This window comes from Microtus pennsylvanicus, chromosome 9, assembly GCF_037038515.1.
Source record: "Microtus pennsylvanicus isolate mMicPen1 chromosome 9, mMicPen1.hap1, whole genome shotgun sequence".
In the NCBI taxonomy this organism is placed as follows: Eukaryota; Metazoa; Chordata; class Mammalia; order Rodentia; family Cricetidae; genus Microtus; species Microtus pennsylvanicus.
The window spans coordinates 24,494,509-24,511,102 of NC_134587.1; the positions used below are offsets into that span (position 1 = coordinate 24,494,509).

Here is a 16,594-nt window from a genome sequence, read left to right on the forward strand (position 1 = left end):
TGTTCACGTAGTGAATTAAACAATGTTATGACTTGGAACTCAAATGCTCCCAAAGCTCTAGTTCTAAAGGTAGTGATGGTGCTATTAAGTGGGAGGGCCTAGTAAGGGGAGGTTGGATGAATGGTGGAATACTCAAGTGGATAATGGTAACTTGGGCCTTTCTCCCTGTCTCTTTGTTCCTTGGCCTCCATGAAAGAACAATTTCAAGTCTAAAAGAGTGAAACCAAGAGAACTATGGACTGAAGCCTGACAACACGAGTCAAAACTATTGTGTCTCTCTTATAAGGTAAATTTTCCTGGTGTTTCATCAGAGTTTCATGAAGTCATCATGTTAACCATATGATCATTTGTAATTGCAGTAAAAAGGCAGCAGCAATTCAAGCTAAAAGTCATCCTTAACTTCAGCAAATTGTCCTAAAATCCTAAGACACCTGAATTTTTGTCATTTGTACATATGACTATTCTACAACCATAGGTCATAAAACATTAACACTTAAATGTGTAGACTGTATTCTGTAACCTTGGGATGCTTTGTATGTAATGTGTAAAAAAGTATGAGGGAGAAAACAAAATATAATTAGAAACAATGGAGGGGGCAGGAAAATTCACAACAAAGCAAAACCTAGGGAAAGATAACACATGTTGAAATATTCTGGAAGCTGATAATGCTAATCCAAATAAATACAGATACATGCACAAGAATACTACATCAGTTTTCTCATCTATTTTCAAGGTAGTATTTCCAAATTCAGAAAGATGAGAGTCATTTCTAGGGAACTGCTGAATCAGGAGCATGAGTCAGAGAGTAAACTTTTTCTTTTATTTCTTCTTTCATACATTACATCCTGATTGCAATTTCACCTCCCCCCACTTCTCCCAAACCTTCTCTTCTACCTCCCCTCTCCCTGAAATCCACTCATCTTCTGTTGCCCTTCAGAGAAGAGCAGGCTTCCTAAGAATATCAACCAAACATGGCATAATAAGTTATAATAAAACTAGAAACAAGCTTTCATATCAAAGCTGGATAAGGTAAACCTGTAGAAGGAAAAGGATTTCAAGAGCAGATGAAAGAGTAGGAGACAACTCTTCCTCCCACTGTTAGGGGTTTCACAAGAAAACCTAGCTCAACAATAGTAACAAATATGCAGAAGACCTAGCTCAGACCCATGCAGGCTCCACGATAAGTAAACTCTTAATGTAGAAAAAGTTTAAAAATAAATGCTGTGAGAACATCCACAAGCAGATAGGTATGCTCCATCTAAAAGACCCAGACTTTTTTCTTTCTCAAAGCATGATTATTTTGTCCCTCTCATATTTATCTCTCTTTCTTATATGTGTGGAGAGACAGCTTTCTTTCCAAAGCCTCAATATTACCTGCATTTCATAGTAATACATAGTCAAAGACATCAGATACAACACATGAGTTATGATTACTCCAAAATAGAACAATAACTAACTTAGACAAAAATAAAAATTAAATTATTTATAATAAATGAAAATATTAAATTACATTAAAATTAGCTAGAGATATATGGAAAATTGTTTGACAGTAATGTGAGGGAGACTAAGAATTTCTTTCCTTAGAAAGCTATAAGATCTAATCATCTCTTGGTGGTAGTCTAGACATAGTTCTGCCCAGTTTGGCAGCAGCCATGAATCAAGTTACTCATAATTTCTTGTGGAAATTTTTGATAGAAATAAAGAGAGAGAGAGAGAGAGAGAGAGAGAAGAGAGAGAGAGAGAGAGAGAGAGAGAGAGAGAGAGAGAGAGAGAGAGAGAGAGAGAGAGAGAGAGAGAAAGGAAGGAAAAAAGGAAGGAAGGAAGGAAGGAAGGAAGGAAGGAAGGAAGGAAGGAAGGAAGGAAGGAAGGAAGAAAAACTAAGCAAACACAGCCTATGTATATAACCAAAATTATAAGAAAGAATTAAGGGTAAATCTCCCACTAAGCAATATAGAATCAATATCCAGCCACCATTTCCTCAAAACTCTTGTCCATAAAAATACCATTTGATGTTACCTTGTTGCTAACATTAATAAATATTAAAGTAATCCCACGCTACTTCCGTCTGCTTTGGTGTTTGTGTTGGGCAGCAGCGATGACACAGTAGCACTGATTTCCACTTGAATTTCCAAGCTAAAGTCCCTGCCATGAGCCGAGTAGGTCACTGATCTTAGCTTTTCTCAGACACTGCCTAAGGCATGGAAATAACAGAGTGAAAACTAATCACACTGAGACAATGTCTAATTGGGCTTAGAATTCTAATTTGTCAAGCTACATTCACTCCATCTGAATGCAAAATCTCACCCATTTGCTATCATTATCTATTAAAAACCTCTTTCTATTTAATCTTTGTTATCTCTGCAAATTTGTCCTCAGCAAAGAAAGGTCCAAAATGGTTTGACGTTGACTAGTCGCCAATGTTTGTCTTCTTGTGAAATGAAAGTTGTCTTTCTGAACTTGGTCGCAAGCATGATGCTTTCCCTCCTGTGCATCAGTAAGTGACTGCACACTGTGTTCCGCATCTAATGAGTGTGCAGCAAGTCTCCCTCCGTGAGTGGCATCAGCATCCTTGTTTGGCATTTATGTCACATCTTTACACAATGTACCACAATAGAGATCACATCTTGTTCATAGTTAGGATGAAGAACAGCAACACATTTTAATTCATACCCCTGATTTTCACTCTTTCCTTCCCTCATTAATTTGCATCAGCACAGACTGCATCAACACAAACTCTATCTCTGAAGACAGCACGCGTTTAAATCGCTGTAATTTCTTTCGGTTTTAATATGTGTGGATGTGAAAAGTTTACGCAGAAGGTATTACAATTAAGAGTCAGTGAAATGGCTCAGCGAGTCAAGCAACCATCATGAAGACCTGAACACCTGAGCTCAACCACCAGAACCTGAAGAGAAAAGGTGAAAAGAGAGAATGGAATCCATAGCAGCCTCCGTGGGCCTTCATGTGCCTGCCGTGAATTCTCCCATCCTCTAATTTCCACATATAATATGGGCACATGCAAATTATAATAAAATTTAAATACAAATAGTAATAAATTTGAGTTTTTAAAAATATATTGCAGGTGATGGAGCATCAAGCTGTCTCAATGGGCAAAGGTGCTTCAGGTCAAACCTAACCTGAGTTCAATCTTTGGGACTCATGGGTAAAAGAAGAAAACAGACTGCTGAAAGTTTTTCTCTGACTAACACATGTGGCACACACCAACACACATACATAAATCCGTGAAGAAATGTTTGAAAATTTAAAGGTATATTACAGTTGAATAGTTAGTTCAATAAATACTTCAATCAAAATGACATTTGGCTGAGTTGCTGCAACAGAACTTTCACCACCATGGTCTAATGTCTTTGACATGGAAGATTACTCTGCAGGCTACCAAAAGAGAAATATAAACACCATCCTCATCATAAAACTTTTGATCTACACTCAGTCCTATCATCAAAATATTCTAGAACAATGGTGGCACAAACTGGATAGTAATAACTACCAATGTTTTATTTGGATTAAAGCTCACTGCATGAGACAGAACCCATACCTGATACTGCCTGAGTGACCAAGAACCAGAGAGAAGAGAGCCCAAAAACCAAGAGTAAAATCAAATAGTACTGGTCTGAAAATCAAATGTAACAAAATGATTCCAAATGACATGCTACTGTACTCTTAGATCCAGGCCTTGTTCAGTCATCATCAAAGAAGTTTCCCCTTGAAGTAAATGGGAGCAAATAAAGAGACCATAGCCAGGCATTACCAAAACAGAAAGAGCTTTAAACGCATTGCTCTAAATAAGAAGACAATATCAAATCCTTCCACTTAAAGCTCAGGGAACACTTGGAAGAAGAAGTCAGGGAGGCAGACGTGACAAAGAGCAAAGGGGAAATAGGCCCTCATATGAAGTCAAAGAGAATGAAGTAGCAATCACAAGGCCTACCTACACCAGGTCATCTGCATATGTACTGTAGTTTTCCATTTAGTTCGCTTATGGGACACCTGATTGTGTTAACAAGTGAGTCTCTAATTTGTGTGCCTTCTCTTGGGTCTTTTCTATTTTTCTGTTGGTTTGTCTTTCTAATTACAACATAATGGGTTTTTTTTCTTATTTTGTTATGTTTTGTTGTTATCTCTTAGACGTGTGTTCCTTTCTAATGAGAGACAGAAAGATAATGGATCCAGATGGGAGACGAGATGGGAAGGAACTGGAGTAAGAGAGAGAGGAAAGACTGTTTCCAGATTATATAGTATGTGAAAATAATCTTTGTTGACCAAAGGCAAAACATTATCTTTCTCAATATTATTTCTTGATGCTTATATTTCACAAGAAATTCTGCTCTCCCAGAGGTTCTCTAACTGTTTTGTTCCTAGCAGCTTTAGACAAAACTGTACCATGGCAGAAACAACTAGATCCCAACTACATGCCCAGGAATCTCCACTCACCTCCAAACTCCTGCATGGGAAATGAGAAACTCCCATCTAAGGATGCTAGGGTTGCATCAAACAAACTATAAAAGAGCCATTAAAAGCCATGGACAAACTAATAGTAAATGTCCTCTTTTGAGATTAATGTTGGTACATGTAGACTAAGAGAAATGTTGAAAAATGACAAATGTGAGTGCTGAAAATTCTTTTCTATTATCCATGATGTTAAAATTTATCGGAATTAAAGCTGGCATTCAGGAAGGCTGTGCGTCCATGGAGTGTGAACAGCCATATCTGTTTGCTTAGGACGTTCTCAGTTTCATCACTGAAGTTCCTATGTTACACAAAGACTTCCAACAGTAGGCTGTGCTAGTTTGTCATCCTCCTTCATGCTTCAACATGTAAATGTTACATTTTTTTCTAGCCTGAAAGTTTTCTATGACCTGTCAAAAGAAAGCCTATCAAAAGAAGATGATAAGGTATCATTTTGTTAAGAAACAGCTTATAAAAAGTTGCTTTAGACAGAGATCTGATTCTCTGAGATTTATGTTGATTCAGTAAATTAAGGTACAAAATGAAAATGTACATACAATCACAACTAAGAAGCAATGAGATTTAGTGAATAAATAATCATGGAAGTTACTGTGAAGATGCTAGTTAGAGACCTCCCATGCACACAGATGACATGCCACTAACACTGGAAGGTAATACCTCTTAGCTCCAAAGTATGTGTTGACTCACTCAAAAACTAGTAATTCAAAAAGGAGGCAATACGGAAAGAAGAGTAAAATTTCCAATAGGCATGCTGGAGTAGCCTCATTTTAAGTGAGAAGGAAGATTGATGATCGTTGTTTCCCAATAGATCATATAGGTCCAATGACTGATGATAGATAATAAAGCTAAATACCCTCAAATCTTTAAGAAAAGAAAATAATCACACTTTGCAATTACTAAGAGAGTGAGATGTTTTACTCTTTGAATTATTCTTTTTAGAACATTTTAGTGATTTTTCCATGGGTCAGGAAAAGTGTCAACAGTTCGTCACTGCTGTTTTATTTATCAATCCAGTCCACACCCCACCCCATCTCTGCCCTAGATGTCTAGGCTTCTCAGTAACTAGTGCAACGTCAGTGGGAAAAATGCCAGCTCTCCAGTCCCCCCTTCTCTGTTTAATCACAGGTAACGGCTTTCAAACCTGAGGCCTTTTTCATTACTTCCAACAGCCACAGAGTTGTCTCAAATTGCAAACAGAGCTCAATTACCTCTGCTCTGGGCTATTGTAAGAACCTAATGACTGGTCTGTAGTCCGTCTCAGAGCCACTGAATCAATCTTCCACCTGCTGCCAGAGGGAACTTTCTACCGTGAAGTATCACCACGACACACTCTTAGTTAATACTTTTCACAGTCTTGTCTGTACTTTACATTTGAAAATTATCCAGGAATCAGTCTAGGCTTGTCTTTGATCAGTCAATCTACATTTCCCTTAGTATTCCAAAGTGTCTGTGATGCCCTTTGCAAAATGAACCCTCAGTGGTCATGATTGCTGGCCTTAAAGCTAAGATACCATTCTTGAAGGACAAGACCTTCTGCCTTGTCTGTAATAAAGTACTTATAAAATAAATTCAATAATCTTACTTGGATTTGTTTAAAGAAAATGTTTCTCTCAAGAAATAAGACCTACCAGGGACATTACCTTACTAATTATACAAGTATATTATTAATAAAAAGTAGGCTTATTATCTGGCAATTTGTAAGACAAGCGACGTAGCCAATAGGCAGGCAGGGAGAAGAATGCTTTCTTCCTCATCACCAATCAAAGGTTTTAAAATAATGACAAACATTTTTACAATGTTTACTTTGAGTAGATATATAAAGAAATGAGCACCTTAATTTGCAACTGCTTATTGATACTAAGATAAAACTCAGATAGGACTCCTGAGATATATTGCCTATTTAAGTAAAGCAAGCAGCTGGAAAGTTGACTCAGTAGTTAATAGCACTTGTTATTCTTGCAAAAGACGCAGGTTAAATTCCATCTCCTGAATGCCAGCAGTCAACTCTCATTAACTGCAGTCCCAGATAATCTGATGCTTTCTTCTGAACTCTGCAGATGCCTGAACTGTGCACGGCATACATACATATATACAGGCAAAACCTTCATAAACATAAATTAATAAATAAACCTAAAGCATAATTAAAAGCAACTGGATTGAAAATGTGATGACATGGTACAGGGCTTGTTTAACTCCAGCAAGAACTTGAGTTAAATCACCAACACGATGGAATAATGGCAAATTTAATGAAAAATTAAAATAAAGGCCAGCAGATTTATATGTTTGTTGATTTAGTGTCCTAGCTTGCTTTACGTTACTATCAGACACCCACCACATCCAAATTTTGGAGGAAGAAAATGATCCACAGACACACCCACAGGCCAATCTGAGGGGGGCAATTTTCAGTTAGGTTCCTACATCTAAAATAATCCTAGTTTATGTTATACAAACAAAAACTGACCAGCATGCCCAATAATTCCATCTCTTGTCGTTTATCTAAAATAGCTAGTAGGGAGTAAATGAATTGAAGCTATCAAGAGTGTTTGTCTTGTTAAAGAGAAAATAGAAAGTTAAAGAATCTAGATTAGAGGCTTAGCTGTAAGAGCCAGAGAGACATGTGTCAGCATACAATGTATCATTCAGATTAATGACCTAGCATTATAAATTGACATACAGGCAGCAACAAAAGATAATATAGTAACGTAAATCATGGAACACCACGCTGAGCACAGTACTCTATCAAATACAAACACTTTAAGAGGTAATATATCCGCCTGTTAATAGCTCAGCAAATAAAATTAAGAAAAAGTTTCAACTTTTGCATATTTGTACCTTTTAAACCTTCTGAAAAGAGCAGTTTAAGCAATAACCCTTGCATGCTTAATAAGTCTTAATGACCTAGTTAAGGAAACGAGGTGCTAAAGTGCTTAAGAAAAACTCAGAGCCTATTCTGCTCTTGCAGTCTTGGGAAAGACAGAAATGCCATCCAAAGCAATGGAAATTAAAATGATAATAAAGACGAGAGGCAAGCATGAGTATGAATGTATGAACTTTAGAGAAAGAGGTATAGACTAGTTTTCTCAAAAAAATAATAATAATGTGTTCATGTTCATGTAGTTGTCGTTAGTATTTTCAAGCACGGGCTTATAACGAAAGTGGGTGTTAAGCAAATGCCCTAGGCTGTAATATACAATCTGCTAGTGAGCAGAGATCTTACAGAAGCTAAATCTTCATTTGAGCAACTGGTTTCCAAGTACCATCATGATGCATGCCTAAACATAGTAAGAAGGTAACCACACAGCAAGCAAAAAAGCAGACATTACTCAGAATAGAGGCATCTGCCTGGGAACTCTCCCACCTGCTGGAATCTTTACCTATAATCACCTTATCTGGGCTATTTCTTCTGCTCAGAGTTCAGCGGTCCACTTTTAGCTGCAGTCTTTAGGGCTTTGCATTCCCAGTGTCTCCTGCCCATAATTACTGTTTTTAACAGCACCTTCCATTTACTGGCATGATGCATTTCCCCCCATCTCTTGTTTTCCTCACAGAAGAAGCCAGAAGATCAGGAATTCTCTTTTTTAAATTTATATGTTTTCTAAGATCGAGAAAAAATAAGTACTCAAGGTGTATTTGCACAATAAATCAATTAGCTGGATATGAAAGGATAGAGGTGGTCTATGATAAAATATGTTGGTAAAAGAGATAAATGATCCAAAATAAAAAACTTTATAATTGGAAAATAAGATGCCATGATACCTGGAGAAGGGAACTCTGAATTAAAATTCAGCAACTAAGTAGAAAACGATGTGGAATTAATAGGATCTACAAAATCATGATTGAAAGAAGATTTCCTAGCGGGAGATGAATAGTAGAATGATGGAGAAGTGAAAGCTATGACTGATTAAAAAATAATACTAAGCAATTCAGGGAACGTGAGAGAACCAGTAGGATAGACGATAAAGACCAAGATGTGGAAATGAGGACATAAAGAATGACTAGGAAAAAATAAAAACTAAAAAGAAAGAAAGCCAAAGGTATGGGAGGAGAATGTCATGCCTCTGACTCCCAAGGGGGGGAAAAATCTTCAAAGCAAAAAAGGAAAGATGATGGTATTTTTCCCATAAAGAAATAATTGAGATTTTAGGGCATAGCAAAGGGACCAATGGGCAGATGGCTGTAGATAGTAAATACGATAGTTTGGTGGTAGGTAGCAGTGCTTCAGGAGCAGAAGTCTGGTAAACTCTCTCACATGGGTTTGAGCAGCATTCAGAAGGCTGAGGCAAGATTGCCGGGTGTTCCTGGCCAGCCTGATGAGAGAATATGAAGCTGTCTCAGAAGAGAACAAAAAGAAAAATAAATAAATAAATAGAAAGGACCGCCTTCATAACAAATACCAGAAAAGGAAAGGGTTAAACCAAAGAACCGTAGAAAAACTGAAGTGTCATATAGTTTTTAATAGACTAGGTGGAGAGATGGCATGCCAGGAAAGGGATGGGACAGCTGGGACTGGGGGCATGGAGACGGAGGAAAGGTCTAAAATAGATCTCATGGGGACTGAGCCGGAGAGTACAAAAAAGACAATTAAAAAAGACTGCCAAATAGCAGCAGCAACCAGATTGAAGGCTGAAAGCATCCAGTTCTAATGAGCCAAATCTGCAGGGCTTTGTTTGCGTCCAGCAGTGCTCACTCTCCGGGGAGACGCGGTGCAGAGAACAGAAGGTAGAGGTATATTCTATGGCAGGGACTTGCTCTGTGAGCGAGGACACAAAGGCTATTGCTGAAAATGAGGCAGTCGATGGCATGCATGGAAGCCTGACTCATTTCAATGCAGCTGAGCAGCAATCTCTGAGTCTGGCCACTGGATATTTCCAAGGGAAGGAAGAAGGGTTAATTCAGATCTTCTTAGGCTGCCTGCTACCTAACTCTTCCTGTAAATTAGAGAGACACTGATTTTTTACCCCCTGGTCATGTCCATTCCTACTGAGACCATGGGATCACCAGGAAGAAGCAAAGCAACATGAAATTTAAAAATTCTTAGTAAAGGATTGTCTTGAAGTGACTGGTTAGGGAGTGCCGGTGCACAGGGGCAGAAGGCGAGGATGATTGACAGCAGAGAAGGCACTCTCTAGAACTGCATACGTTTCCAAGACACTAGTTACTAAGTTCTAAATAAACTATCAGATGGGTAAAATGGAGTTTTGTTGTATGCAAGCCGCGTTGACTAAACGATTACTCATCTAAGTAACTCTCAATGCTTACAGTGAAGTAAAGGCTACGCAGTGAAGGCTAGGCCTCCTCTTTACCGTCTCACTTTACACATCACATCCTTAGCTACCAAAACAAATCAAGCCTATTCCACACTCAGGCAGTTGCACCATCTATCCCCAAAGACCTGTCATTTTATGCCCTTACATTCACCATCTGAGATTTGTCTTTTTCTAATTTTTTTTTAATTTCAATTCACATTCCAACCACAGTTCCCCTCCCACCCCTCCTCTTCCCCCACCATGCCTACCCCCAGGTGTCACCTCCCTTAGAATATCTTTCTAAGCATCAATCTGGAGTGCTCTTCAGCCATTTACCCGCCCCATTACCTGGTTTGGGAGTTAAGTACGTATTTTGATTTGCTGTTATTTAATTCTTGACAAAGATAATGTTTATCTTATTTATAATTTATAGTATGTTTCTGACACAATATAAACCCTAGAGGGAGCCCTATCTAAGTCACCACTATGCCTTTAAGTTCCCTAGAATCTTGCAAGCACATAACATATATTAACAGGGTAAGCTAATGAATGACACAGTGTAGATTCTTTAATTTCAAACATGATGGAAAGTTACACAAAGCACAGGTTCAATGCCAAGGTTCTGTATCCAAAAACTGGAGGAAAAAACATCATGTTCTTGCCTTATAAGTCACACTGACCATCTCTACCTTGTTCCTCAAAGTAAATACTATGAGAAAGAATATTTTTACTGTGGATTCAGGCATACGGGACAAAACAATTCAATATGTAATCACAATGTGTTTCAATAAGAATGTTAAATGAACGTGTGAAATAAAAATGAGTAATTTTGATTAAGCTGAGACATGGGGTCTGGAAGTAGGTTTTTTTCAGAATTTGAACACTGTAAGAGTCTATTCGCTGTGTCAAATATATAAACAAAGTATCAGATGAATTTTCCATAAAGTATGTGTTATAAGCAGTGGTTTCAGTTTGTATTTTGCTTAATTAAGAGATCTTTGAAAGGAAGAAGAATATGTGCTCTTTGTCATGAAAAACAATCTCCAAGTAAGTCATGACATCTCCATCCTAGTTTCTCATTACTTGTGCAAAGTCTTCTCAGCCAGTTGACTTTCATCAAAGCAGATGAGATAAAAATGCAGGAGTTAAGAGTGTCATCAAAATAAAATCAATAATGGTAATGAATAATTGATGGTGCAGAATTCAAGCTGACCTTAAACAGCTCTGAAATAGAGCTAAAATTACAAAGTAACATGTTTCAGCATCCGCCCTTAAGATACGGATATAGAAACAATAACAAAAATCATTATTAAACACACACAAAAAATTAACGATTATAGGATGATCGGGTACAAATAGAACCAATATATAGACAACTTGATTTAGATTTTGCAAACATTACAAGGTCAAGAAACGCAAAACAATGGGATGGAGAGACGAATCAGGACTTAAAAGATTTTACTGATCTTTCAAAGGATCTTAACTCCCTTCCCAGTGCCCAGATATGTGTCTCATAAGTGCCTGTAACTCCAGCTTCTGGTCCCTGAGGGCTCACCCATACACACACACACACACACACACACACACACATACACACATACACACACACAAGAACTAAGGAAGTAATTCATCCTTAAACTGATTTTGTAAGGAAATGTTTTTGTGCTTAAAAATTACCATCTAAAGTAAATTTAAATTGGTTCCTTTATTAGGTAGCAATTTCATAAGCATACTGACACTATTTGATTCTAAATGCAAAAAAAAAATCCAGCCTACAATTCATAATCCCAGAGAACCTGGACAGCAATGAGGATCCTAAGAGAGATATACATGGATCTAATCTACATGGGAAATGGAAAGAGACAGTAAATTGGGGGACCATAGGAGAGGGTTGAAGAGGAGGGGACAGGAAAGGAAGGGAGCAGAGAAAAATGTGTAGCTCAATGAAATCAATTTTAAAAATGCTCAAAAAAATCTTGTAAAAATTAAAAGAAAACAACAAAAAGCAAGAAAAAAATGGGGAGTGTAACTCTCCAAATGCACAAAAGTCAAATTTCTAATCTACTAGATTAATAAATCTTTTGTCACTCTTTTGAAGAACCTTAATTTTAAGCTAAATATTAATAACCAAGGCAATGTTAAAGGTCCATTGTGAGTCCATCAATAAATGGCCCTCACTATAAAAGGAGAAAGACTCAGTTTGGAGACAAAAGGTACCTTGCTTTATATTCAAGCAGTCACTATGTCACAGATATGAAAGACAGCAGCCACCTTCCCACTGCTTGGACAAGTGGTACAATGCAATCAAAGACATTCTTGAATGAAACTTGCATTTCTAGTTTTGACACTCTTAAATCCAGTATTACCTTACATTAACAGTTAGCGTTTCAAGATTAAGATGGTATTGATCCGCAAAAGAAAAAAAAACAAAAGGAGAAAAACTAAAATATTTCTTGCCTCTTTATTACCTGAAGAAAATGCAAAGATCAAGTTGCATACACATGCACGTACATAATTATGTCATGTATCATTCTCAAACACTCAGCAGGATCCAAACTTAAATGGCAATGCTTATGGCTCAAATCACTTACATTTATTAGTTCTTTTCTTTGCCTGCCTAACCCACCTCAGAGAGTAGCAATTTATTTTTGAGCATTCTAATGGCATTGGATACAGAAAGATAAATCAAACTGAAGCAGGAAAAAACTAAGTCCTGTTCGGAAAAGAAGGCTATAGTTAGTTTTACCTACGAAAACTGATGCTCTGCTCTAAAACAATACCACTGCTTCTGTGTGCACAGACACACAGGACACTTTCCCTGAGGCTTCACAGAGTAGATGTCAGAGCTTTATCAATGAATCCCCACCACCCACCGTTTTAGCACCACAGGTCAGGAATACACATTCTGAAATCAGACTGATTGCTAATTACCCAACTGTTTCTTAACCTTAAATTTTGAAAGAAAAATAATTCTCATAAGAAATCTTAGTGTGTTATTAAAATAGAATAGATTGCTAAGACATCACCTCAGTTTAGTTTTAATCACTATTCCTGGGTTAATATCAGGTTTACAGCCACCAGAACAACAATCTTCATTTGTAAAGTATTATATGCAATCAGTATGTTAAATGACATGTCTTTAATGCTAGTGAAAAGAGACATTAGGCCAGTTATTGCAGGTACAACGTAGAGAATTCTAAATGAAACACTTGATGGCACATCTATGTTTTACTCACCAGTGGTTTCCACGATGCCTTCTAGGATGACGACAACCTCGAATTGTTCAGTTTGCATGCTTCTCTGGGATAGGTCATAAAAAGGGCTTTTGGCATCGATCACGTGGCAAATTGTGAGAGGGGACACAAGAAAAAGTTGATCTGCCCCTGTGCTAAAACCTACATCCAGTTCAAGTTGGTCAAGGGGAAGGAACTCACCCTCAGGTGTCTGCCGAGACTAGACAAGCACACAGAAAAAAGAGAAGAAATCACCACTTGAACTGAAAATTTCAAGGTAGCCCCACAATCATCAACAGCACTGCCAACATTCTTCCCTATCAATCATCAGTAATGTAATCCAAACAAATCATTATGCAGCTATATTTTACCAAATGGGCTAAAATCCCACATAGCTCATACAGAACATACATGCATTATTTATAATAAACAATTTGTTGTAATTACCAGTCCCTAACTCCTGAGCTTTGGAGAAATGCCTGATGTAACAATGGCTGTGAATCCAACCACAAAACTGAGTGTGTACGTGCACACTGCTTGATAGATATCTCTGCATGGTAAGCAAGGCCATGCCAGAGTGGCCTTCCCTCAGAAAGCAAATCAATTTGCTGAAAAATGCTGACCACAGTTTTAGAAGAGCTTTGTCTTTTTCTTGAAAAGCAACATGAAAAACGCTTTTTGTTTGTTTGGTGTTTTTTTTCTTTGGTTCAGAATTTAGTAAAGTAACAAATGAACATAAAACTGAAAAGACAATATCATACTAAATTGTGAAATGTACCATGGTCTTAAAAGGCATGGACTATTAGTTCATGGTTTTGATTCTCCTGATAGTAATAAACTGTAATATAATTCTCTACTCCTCTCTTTATGAATTTTAAAATATAGCCAAAATGTGCCCTGTTGAACTTGTTTAAACAAAATAGAATTTAAAGTTATTTGTCTTTGACAAATGGTTCATTAAAAAAAATCTCATAGGGCTGGCTCTTTGTTTCAACATAATCATACGAAAGCTTAATTCAACAAACCACTTGCTTTCTCAGACTGTGAATGAAAAGCAAATATCAGCAAACCATAAAAGTTGTCTTACTCATTCTTTTTGTTCCATTCATTTTCATTTTGTTTATCATATCTATTATATACAATAGCTCTACAAGCAAATATTTAGATACAACATAAACAACAGAAGCAAAATAAGAGCTGCTTAGTTAGACTTATACAGAAAGCAACCAGTGGGAATGGTTCTATCCCAGTGATCAAATAGGACTTGAAACAGTCCAGTGTATTTTAAGACCCCTCATCAACTAATTTAAAAAGTGAAAGGACTCTAGAGCATGGGTCTGCCCAAAGAAACATTCATTTCAAGACTGAGATCTTCTTTTCATTTGGAGTTCATGTTTGATAAATAAGGCCTAGAAATTCTGAAGAATTGTTGAATAATCTGTCTTTCCTGAAAAAGTATGAGTAGTTTTGAGTCAGTGGTGGTGTATCATCATTTCGATCACCACACAGGGCTTTAAAAGCTGAGCTGATTCATTTGAAAAGTTCTATTACAATTGGCAATACTGGAGATTTTTCTTGTGTAGGAGAACATTCAGGGAAAACACTGAGATTACTTTTCTTCTCTAAGTAGAATGCGAAAGAAAAAGGAAAGGAGGAAAGAGAACTTCTGGGAAAGGAGGAGGGGAAGAAATAATTCCCCATCACACTTTTGTTTTCAATCTCTGGGAAAACCTGCTTATCAAAATCCAAAACCTCAGCACTAGCAACCAATATTGGAAAGCAATTGATATTTTCAAATCAATATGAAAAATACTTGTTTGAGGCTTCTTCCAGACACCTATAGTCTTAACATATTGTTAATTTAGTAAAATAAGAGTAAGATTAGCAACTTCCCAGCTGTCAGCTATATGTTGATATTTGGTTCATATATGAAAAAATAACAGACAAACTGAAAACAAGGACAAAGACAAACAAAGTCCACTTCATTGTGTTCCCACCTAAGAAGCAACTAGTGCTATACAAGCACAAGGTGATATTATTCGGAAGTCTATAATTAATGACTAAAATTTAGGTACTTTTTACTCTATTCTAAGTTCTTTTTTTTTTTTTTTTTGTACTACAGCATGGACAATGTCTTTAAATTCTATTTTTTTACTATTTCTCCAAAGGAGATAATTTTTGGTTATCATATGATAAGCCAAAATTAAATTTGCCTAATTTTGGATATATTTGTTATACTTACCTGTAACTTTAGAGTAAATTTTATGCATAATATTCCCTCACCTTTCATCAGCTGAAGAAAGGAAGAGGCCTAAGCACAGTCACACTAGCAGGGCATCAGCAGGCTTGCCAGTAAAGTGGCTTATTCAGATGTAGGCAATTTAGATTTAAATATACATAAATCTGCTGTAGGAAATCCTACAGCCAGTAGCCTTTAAGTTACCCGCCCGCTTGGGCATGGCCTCTTATACTATAAATTCCGATGTAAAGCACCCATTGCCTCTCTCTTCCAACTGCAGGATTCCGTTGCTGTTCTCCATTCAAGCAGAGAACTGTGATCTGTGAGTCTACCCCTAAATAAATAACCCTTTATTATACTCAATTCTGAACTAGTGTGGGATTTCTTTTTAGCATCCATCTTCATAGACCTAATACATTCAGACTCAACATGTCTTCACTTTTGAAATATTTGTTCATTATATTCAAATTAATGCTCTTTATTCCTCCTCTCACCAATTGAGAGTGCCCTCACAACTCTGTGTCCTCTCCAGATCGCCCTACCATGTGACACTGTGGAGAAAGTGCTAATAACCTCACTTATTTGGATGGTGCTTCTGGTGATTCTTGTAATATCAGTGAGAGCCCACACATATTATTAAAATTTTTCCAGCAGGCACTATATAATATATTGTTTAATTACCTGAGATACTTCTCACATATTTCCAAATTCATCATCCAAGTCTTCATCATCTACTTTAGGACATCAGACATTTTCACTATAAATTCACTCATTTTTTGATCTTTGTCTTTTTGACTTGGTATTAGACTATGAAGTCTATTAATAACTAGAAGCAGATAGAGGGCTTTGGTCCAAGTCAAAGGTGAAAGATGTGATGTCAGAGAAGAGGCTGCATGGAAGACTGGACCTCTCTGAAGTCTTAACTGTGAGAGTCAAGATCTGCTACCACTGATCAGCCAAATGCTTTTAAGTCTACAGAAAAATGTAGGCGCCTACTACATACTTTCTCAAAGCAGATATATTCTTTATTAGATTTCAAAAAAATATATAATTAGGAGTTCCTGATTCTGGTATAAGTCCCATGATTTTCCAGAACAAAGCAAACGAAGTAAAAATAAAAGCAAGCTACTTAAGTGGGGGAGGAGAAGTTGAGACTTTTTGTTTAAAGAATTGTGACATGTGCATGCATAGGGAAAATAAAGATAAAGAGAAAAGGATAGTTCTGTAACTGGCCTTATAAAAGGATGCTGTACTCTACGTTGTGACTACATGATAAAACAGTACCATTTATAGCCTATGAGCTTCTTGTCTCGTGTGGCTAAAAACTACTTTGTTTAAAACAGAGATATTTGATAATAGGCAGAATCTTTTCAGATAAAAAGGTATTA

General features: G+C 37.0%; 1 protein-coding gene across 2 annotated transcripts in view; it reads right to left on the reverse strand.

Annotated features, from left to right (window-relative positions):
- The window catches only part of Kcnj3 (potassium inwardly rectifying channel subfamily J member 3), a 128,231-nt gene that overhangs the window by 103,751 nt on the left and 7,886 nt on the right, over positions 1-16,594 (reverse strand). The window contains exon 3 of one of the 2 annotated variants that reach the window (XM_075985185.1): positions 12,971-13,187. The exons of the other annotated variant lie outside the window; for it this stretch is intronic. Coding sequence (XP_075841300.1) covers positions 12,971-13,187 — 217 coding nt within the window. The remainder of the gene's footprint in view (positions 1-12,970; positions 13,188-16,594) is intronic. 2 annotated transcript variants of the gene reach the window in all.